Genomic DNA, 8,376 nt, shown 5'->3' with positions numbered 1-8,376 from the left:
GGCCAAATTCCATCAATTTATTACTGTTTCGCGCATCTACAACACAACAACACTGTAAAAACACTTGGATTTCTCTATCCTTATAGACAAAGTTAAGAGAAGTGATTTTTATTTTATCATTGAGATGATGCAGAGGCATTTGAGCTTTTGGAAAAATAAACTTTTGAATAAGCCTAGACGATTACCTTACCTTCCTTTGTTCTTACATTTGTAACAACTCGGGCCCCTCACAAGGCGCTCCCGGCACTATTGCCTCACGATCTTCTTCACCACCTTCTCTAGTAATGTTTATAACCTCATGATCTTCTTTACCCCCTTCTCTAGTAAAGTTTTCGCCTTTCGTGAGAATCAAACCATGTACCCTAGGGTTCAAGTACATGTTCAATCCATTCCCACTACCAATTGAGCTACTGTAAAGTCAGAGAACAATAGCATGACAGTTCGTGAGGTGGCAGTTTCCTCAATAAAGTCAGAGAATCCACACCCCAATTTTATCAAGAATGATAATATCTGCACAGACATAACATGATAGGTTTATGCACGATTATGTACCCTTACAAATTTGGTAGCATGACAGTTCGTTCAACTAAGGGTGCAAATACGTCGTCTCTCATCTAAGGATGTCTGCTAAAATGTGCATAATAACCTACAAAACATTACTTCATATTTTACTCGTGGTAAATCGTGGCTAAAAGGGTCATTATACACAATTGTCAAAATTAAATTGTGGCTAAATAAAAGCCTTACAAATTTTATCATAATTCAATCATAGCTAAGTTCAACATCTTCCACAAGCTCTCCAAAATAATTTTATTACTCCCTCCGTCCCACAATGAGTGACCCATTTGGAATAAAATGATGTCCCAAAATGAATGACCCATTTCAATTTTCAATACACTTTTTCCAATTTTACCCTCTAATCAATAAAAGTTTCATCATTTCCAATGCATAATAAGGGTACTATTGTAAAAATCTGTATGAAATGATGGGCTGGATCACTCATTGTGGGACGGAGGGAGTAATTTTCTTCAAAAAGTGACTATAATATCTTTTCTCAATATCTTAAGGAGGAAGGAAGGTAGAAGAATACGCGTGGTTAGTTTTATTTTACATGTCAACATGATGAAAACAGAAATAGTAATTAATTAACAATTTAACATTACATTCCATTTTCCGTCAAAAACAACGTTACACCGCATAAAAAGACAAGACCAACGCGCTAGGATTCTAGCTTCCACCGACATCTATCTCTCCCAAATTTCTCTCATTCTTGCTCTCCGAATCAATCCATTATCATCATCAATGGCTGATGATAACAAGAAACTCAATCACGACGAGGAGGCAAGTCCTCTTCTCCACCACCACCACCACCACCACCAACAACCACAACAACAACAACCTAAAGCAACCGAACAACAACCAACACAGCAGGAGCTTTTTCATCTATGGACCGCCGACGGTGTTCCCATGGCCGACGGAAGCGTAATGGGCCAGCCTATTCCTCGTTCTCCTTGGAATTCCAGCGTCTGTGCTTGTCTCGGTCAAAGCGATCACTTTTGCAGCAGCGATCTCGAAGTTTGTAAGTCTCTTCCTAACCCTAAATCAAACGATTTTATTATGTTTATGAAGAAAAAGTGGTTGTGGAAATTGGATCTAGATCCATTTGACATGTTTTCAATATGGATCCTCTCTAAGATGTTTATTTATCAGCTATTCTTATGGTTGAAATTGATACATGCTAGGTCTTCTTGGGAGTGTGGCTCCTTGTGTTCTGTATGGAAGCAACGTTGAGAGGCTTGGGTCGAATAATCCGGGGACATTTGCTAATCATTGTTTGCATTATTCTGGCCTCTATGTGATTGGGAATTCATGCTGTGGGTGGAATTGTCTTGCGCCGTGGTTTTCGTATCCTAGCCGGACTGCAATTCGTCGCAGGTTTAATTTAGAGGTTAGTTACTGTTTTGTTCTTTGCCTATTGTTATCTAGTGATCATAATGTCATGAAATCTCTGATTGAAATTGGTATGGATATGATATAAAGGTGATACTGTTCATTGATGAAACACAGTATCAACTCTGGGAATAACTTCCACAAGCGTAATTACAAACATGACATCAATTGGTAACTGTCAAAATTATACAAGTAATTTCTGGGAATTTTGACAATTGTCTAGGAATTGTCTACCAAATCAACCCACATAAAAAACAACTGAATAAGAATCTGTCTTCTTATCCTTATTTTATTTAAAACATATATAAACACAGTTACATCAACTTGGGCCTCGGGCTTTGTGTATTAAGCCTGCTAACGACCTCCTATTGTGATTTGTGAGGGGTGTGTGACAGAATTGTAGGTGATCAGAAGCTCTAAGTGGTAAGGGTGGTCATAGTTTGATTCAAGATTATCCGAACCATATGAACCGAAGTTTAAACTAGTTTGCTTGAACCGAACTCTACTAGTTCGTTACAAAGGCGTGATACTTTTCAAATATGTGAATTGTTAATGAAAATGGAACACCAAAGCAAGGAAATGGCCGTCAACACTGATTCCATCACTTACAACTTTTTCTTCCCCTCCGATTTGGGCGGAATGAAGAATGTCTTGTTCTGTTCTAAAATTTCCAAATAATGGAATGGAATCTTCATTTTGCTCTGCTCCATTCCACTTCATTCCACTCTGCTCCATTCCGCTCGGTTCACATTTTGTGACAGGTCTCAAAATTTTAAGACGATGAACTGAATTTTATTGATTAGAAATGGTGAGCCAGCCTTAAGCTCATACAATGGAGGAGGACATAAATGAAATACATAAACCAGAGTTCTATGAACTCCTAAACCAAAGAGTAACTCTCCTAACAATAATTCACAATGCCTCTCAAATTCCCCTCCCTCTTTCTAGAAATGAAAGATCTAGATGCAATTATGAATGAAAGATTGGGAACCTATGGTTCATGAAAAAGGGGAAAATGAAGATGATATTTGAGTTTGGGATTTGTGATTTACAGTTCATGAGGTTAGAAACTGATTTGATTGCACGAGAGACTGGAAGCACTGCAGTTTTTATTTTTACTGTTCACCGAATGGTGTAAACTGTGGTCAAAGGTTTGGGTATTTATTTTATGAGAACTGCAGTCGGGTTCAGTTCAAAATAGTTTTTGAACACCCTTATTGAGTGGGCAGGGTATTGTCATGAGTCATGACTGTCGATAACTAACTGTCAGAAATGTCGTTGTAAATTGAGGAAAATTCTGTTGTAACATGTAAGCTACAAGAAGATACAAAATGAGATAAGAGCAAAGAGCGCAGGTATGTAAGTTGTGATTAAGGGGTAGGGAAGAAAGTTCAAGGCCTTTAGAATGTGCCCTATGCTACTGTACATTTTTTCCCTTCCGTTCAGTCTTCTAATTCATCATTGCAATCCATCTATATAGCTGGTGCCAGTGATATCCATTGTTATAAAGAAACATTACATCACATGTACTTAGCCCCAAGAATGTTGTTGTTTTCCTGACTTCATTTAAATTGATCAAAACCTCTTATATTATTTACATTAAATCATTGACACTAGCAGCAGACACATTGTATAACGCAAGCAACTAGACACTATCCAACATGCAAATTAGGTCTTTTACTCTGTTAAGCTGGGACATTTGAATTCCCCATCTTCTTACATAAATTGCTGCTTACAAAATGAATTCGGACTTGAGAAATTTTTCATGTGTTAATTTAATTTGTCCAGAAGTATGTTGTAAACATTGTCTAAATAGTTTTAATACAATAGATACGTTAAATGACACAAGTACTATATATATTGCCTTGCTTCATAGATGAAAATGCTATGTAACTAAATTCCAGATTAATTCCACTCTTCCCCTTTTCTCTAATTGCTGTCTCTCCCTCTTTCATCTGCCATTGTCTCACAGAGAAATCACATTCCTATATTATCTCATACTATGAGAAGAATGATCAATTATTGTATTAACTATTTGTGGTCCTTGAAAACCAGGGAAGTTGTGAGGCACTTAATAGGTCATGTGGGTGCTGCGGAAGCTTTTTGGAAGATGACGCGCAACGCGAACAGTGCGAGTTGGCATGTGACTTTGCAACTCATTTCTTTTGTCATGCCTGTGCTCTTTGTCAAGAAGCCCGTGAGCTCCGCCGTAGAGTACCTCATCCTGGCTTCAATGCGCAACCAGTATTGGTCATGATCCCCCCTGCAGAGCAGGCAATGGGTCGCGGGGCTTAAAATAATATTCTTCCTCATCTTGGAAGTGCTATTCTGGTATACGCTGTTACTGTTGCTGCGATATTATTTGACACGTTGAACTGCTGCTTCCTTTTTCTCCAGATTTTGCTGAAAACAGTATCATGGTTGTTTGAATTTGGTATAAATAAGAACATTAAGCACCATTATATTTTCAGTTTGTATCCCCTACTATTCTGTATTATATATGTATTTGTTGCAATGAACTTGTGTATACGCATAACTGAATGAATTTATATGTATTATTGTGGGCATGGTTCCTCTATGCTGGTTATGATTTGCTGTAGCCTGTAATTCACTGAATGCATACGAAATATAAAAAAATTAAACAAGCCATTATTATCATAATAATCATTGTAATCTATTCAGTTAATCAGCCATTTATCTTAACAAAGTTGAGTTTTCTTGGTGACATGTGACAACCCATTCATATATATGTCATGAATCGAATTGACAATACAAGCTTTCTGAACTACTTTTTCTTGTTGAAATTGTCTCTAGTATTGTCTGTCAGCTCCATTCCTACCTGCAACGATTTTTAATGAACCATCAGCAAACCATTGATGGTCACGATTATTATTTACTAACTATTGCCTATGATTGAATAAAACCACAAAAGAAACCAACAAATATCACATTCCTATGTAAACTTTAACGTGAAAACAACAAATATCACCTATCTATGTAAACTCTAACGTGAAAACAATAATAGCTTCTCATCATCAAATGCATGTTCACATCCATGCAAAGTTTACACTGGAATGTGATATTTATTGGTTTCTTTAACAAATGAACATTGTCTTCTTCCTCTTTGAAACACAACATTGTTGTCTCTTATATGCGTCTAAAATATGTCCACACCAAATCACTTTTCCAGCGCAAAACTAAACTCTTAGTTACTTCATGATTTCACCGACGGTGCTTCCAATTTCCCAACTAAAACACCTCCTTTCAAAACTTGCCACACTTTCTTATTTGACTAAATGTATTAAAACTCGAAGTCTACATATTTGAAAGGTTGTTTAAGGAACAACACTATTATTCTCTGAAACTCCCTGGTTCCACTGATTATGTGAGAAATCTTTGAAGGTAAGTAATGGGGAATATTTCCCTCTTATGTTCTTCATTCCTTTATATTTCCCCTATTGTTTGTTTGCCATCCCAACATAATGCAAGTAGAATCAGGAAGGAAGCAAAATGAAGATTTAAACCACAAAATGCACTGCTAAAGCACTGACTAATATTAAACTTTCTCCAGTAACATACAAGATCGAAACATGAAATTTAACTCAAAACACTACAGAACGAGCATTCTTTTAAAAGTACAAGGTAATCCACATTTTTATAGAACATTAGAGTCCATTGCCTCTACTCTCCAGGTGCAGAGACTCCTTGCCTCAGTCTCTCCTTTTTCATCTTCTTCTTTGAGACAGGCTTCTTTTTCCTAGGAGGAATGACCTTCTGTGCGTAAGTGTAGAGCACAAAGTTTCCAATCAGGAAGGTCAATAGCAACCCTCCAACAACAAGTAGAACTATTAAGCCTGGGTTGAACCCTTGAGAACCAGCATTCTAAACAACAACAACAAAAAAGCACTTAAACAAGGTCATATCAGATAGCACTAAGCAAAACACTAATTATAAAAATTAAAACCATTTTATAAGTCTACAATTTTCCCCAACACAACAATTAAATGAATGAACTTATTTGAGATTGAGCATAAGGATAGCATCAATATGGAATATGCATTATTGATTGAACAGATTGCATGCTGCTACTCATAATTTTATGGCATTGGTAACATCCAAATGAAGGGAAATAAAAATGCAACATCTAAGGATCCAAAGCCACATCATATGCATGCTTCCAATCCTAAAGCTAAATTGAAGCACACTTCAAGTTTCAAAACAAGATTTAAATATCTCATCATAGTTATTATTTACAAGAAATAAAAAATAAAAATTCATAGTAGTATGAACATTGAATACATGACATTGGAATTTGGAATCTCTTAGTATAACTCAAAAAACAAATTTATACCTCCAATGAAAGGTAAGGGAAATTGAATTCATAGACATGCACAAACTCAAATCATTAAATGCATTCCATCATATTCATGCATGTGATGTTTGAAGATGAAAACAACCCCTAACTTAAATCACAAATTATCATCAGCATAAAATTGATATCAATCAATGCATTGAATAAAAAAACAAAATCTCAACCTACACAACAGAAACAGTGCCTAATAATTATAAACAAACAGATAGTACATACACATCACTAAATTATTAAATCTGAATATGAACCTATACCTAAAAATCAAAACTGAAGCAGATAAAAAAGAAGATAATTCCTAATTTAATATTCAATGAATCCACAATCAGGAACGTATAACATAAAAAAAAAATCAATGATTCGAACTATCAAAGATTAAAACGGTATTGATCTATGAGATAAACGATGAATTGATAAAGATAATGAGATCTAAGAAGAGAAGAGTACATACCGGAGGAACTTTACCGGCGAATTCAGAATCATCAGCCATGGGTGAGGGTGAGAAAGTTTCTCAGAATTCAGAAACTGTGAGAAATCTACGAAATGAAACGAATCCATAGTTTGCATTGCAGCATGGTTTGAAATACTAGCACCAATTTTATTGCTATTGGTTGTTTATCAATTTTATGACGCGAAAATAAGTACACGTCAGCTATCAAGTACACGTCAATAAATTTTTGGGCATATCATAAAATAATTAAATATTATATTTAGAAAAGAGAAAAGAAAAATACTACTGTGCAAATAAATTCAAAAAAATTACGATTAGGAAAAATTACGATTTTTTTTAAATAATCACTTTTTTTTCAAAAAAATAACTAAAATAATCACTCTTTTCGAAAGAAAAAAAAATTCAAAACAACCAGATTTTAAACAAAAAAAATCGCCAAGCAAAGGAGACGTCACACTTTGAGCCGCGTGAATTGAAATTAAAGATGAGACATCACACTCAAGGGTGCATGCACCTTTGTCATATCATGCTGTGTGGCACGTGCACTACAATTTTAAGAGGAGGCGTCATTCACTGTGGGTACTCAGTTGTTTTGGTAACAACTGAGTAGTCACACCGAATGACGTCTCTTTTTAAAATTTAAGTGCAAGCGTCATGTAGTGTGACACATCCTTTTTAATTTCAATGCATGCGTCACACTGAATAACCACTTCTTTCAAACAAAAAAATCGTCAAGCAAAGGAGGTGCCACACTGTGAGCCGCATGAATTGAAATTAAAGAAGAGACATCACTGAAGGGCGCATGCACCTCTGTTATATCATGATGTGTGGCACGTGCACTACAATTTTAAGAGGAGGCGTCATTCACTGTGGCTACTCAGTTGTTTTGGTAACAACTGAGTAGCCACACTGAATGACGTCTTCTCTTAAAATTTAAGTGCAAGCGCCATGTAGTGTGGCGATTCCTTTTTAATTTCAATGCATGCGTCACACAGTGCGGTGCCTCCTCTGTTTGACAAATATTTTTTGTTGGGAAAGTGATTCCTTTAGTATTTTTTTAAAAGAGTGGTTATTTGAGTTTTTTGTTTTTGTTGAAAAGAAATGGTTTTTTGAAAAAAAAATTCAAAAGTTATCTAGTTGATAGCGGAAGGATATCTCATGAGATGTACACATCTCATTTATTCATCCATTCAAATTAGTAGGCAAACAAAATATTTAAAAATGTCTAAAATTAAACCACCTATATTCAGATTAAATTGAATGTAATAACATTGAGATAAATTTAATTCAATCCATAACTTTTTTTTAATGGACAAATTGTTGTCTCATATTTATTTAAATCGAATTTGATCTAACTCGTCCTTATAAAATTGATTTGTAAGATGAGTGATATCACTCCATATAAATTCTTTAGAAACTATATATCTAACTAATATGAGATTTATAGTCTTTCCAACGCACGTCTCCATGTCCATCACTCTTTTTAGATTTGATACGTAGATATTATCAGTGAAAAGTCTATATTAAAGTTTGATCTAAGTCTTATTTATAAACCAACTTTTATGATGAACAATGTTACTCTATATAAATTTTTTAGAAGCCTTAT

The 8,376-nt window shown here is 35.2% G+C and overlaps 2 protein-coding genes across 2 annotated transcripts; one reads left to right on the top strand and one right to left on the bottom strand.

Moving 5' to 3' along the window:
• The first annotated feature begins 1,168 nt into the window (after positions 1-1,168).
• On the top strand, positions 1,169-4,528 carry LOC131610269 (cell number regulator 8). The gene is made up of 3 exons (XM_058882169.1): positions 1,169-1,579; positions 1,743-1,948; positions 4,006-4,528. The coding sequence occupies exons 1-3, from the start codon at positions 1,303-1,305 to the stop codon at positions 4,243-4,245; spliced, it is 723 nt and encodes a 240-aa protein (XP_058738152.1). The 5' UTR covers positions 1,169-1,302; the 3' UTR covers positions 4,246-4,528.
• A 939-nt stretch (positions 4,529-5,467) lies between these two features.
• Positions 5,468-6,926, bottom strand: LOC131610270 (DNA-binding protein S1FA3-like). The gene is made up of 2 exons (XM_058882170.1): positions 6,771-6,926; positions 5,468-5,832 (listed from the first exon to the last, which is right to left on the bottom strand). The coding sequence occupies exons 1-2, from the start codon at positions 6,807-6,809 to the stop codon at positions 5,632-5,634; spliced, it is 240 nt and encodes a 79-aa protein (XP_058738153.1). The 5' UTR covers positions 6,810-6,926; the 3' UTR covers positions 5,468-5,631.
• Between the last annotated feature and the right edge of the window lie 1,450 nt (positions 6,927-8,376).

This window comes from Vicia villosa, linkage group LG6, assembly GCF_029867415.1.
Source record: "Vicia villosa cultivar HV-30 ecotype Madison, WI linkage group LG6, Vvil1.0, whole genome shotgun sequence".
NCBI classification, from domain to species: Eukaryota; Viridiplantae; Streptophyta; class Magnoliopsida; order Fabales; family Fabaceae; genus Vicia; species Vicia villosa.
Note: the sequence above shows the minus strand (reverse complement) of the source record. Positions and strands in the feature narration are given on the sequence as shown.

Excerpts from the sequence above, each read along its gene's own strand:
- LOC131610269 (XM_058882169.1), top strand. The coding sequence starts at position 1,303 with ATGGCTGATGATAACAAGAAACTCAATCACGACGAGGAGGCAAGTCCT. Across the intron at positions 1,580-1,742 it reads CAGCAGCGATCTCGAAGTTT|GTCTTCTTGGGAGTGTGGCT; the intron begins GTAAGTCTCTTC and ends GATACATGCTAG. Across the intron at positions 1,949-4,005 it reads GTCGCAGGTTTAATTTAGAG|GGAAGTTGTGAGGCACTTAA; the intron begins GTTAGTTACTGT and ends CTTGAAAACCAG.
- LOC131610270 (XM_058882170.1), bottom strand. The coding sequence starts at position 6,809 with ATGGCTGATGATTCTGAATTCGCCGGTAAAGTTCCTCCG. Across the intron at positions 5,833-6,770 it reads TCGCCGGTAAAGTTCCTCCG|AATGCTGGTTCTCAAGGGTT; the intron begins GTATGTACTCTT and ends GTTGTTGTTTAG.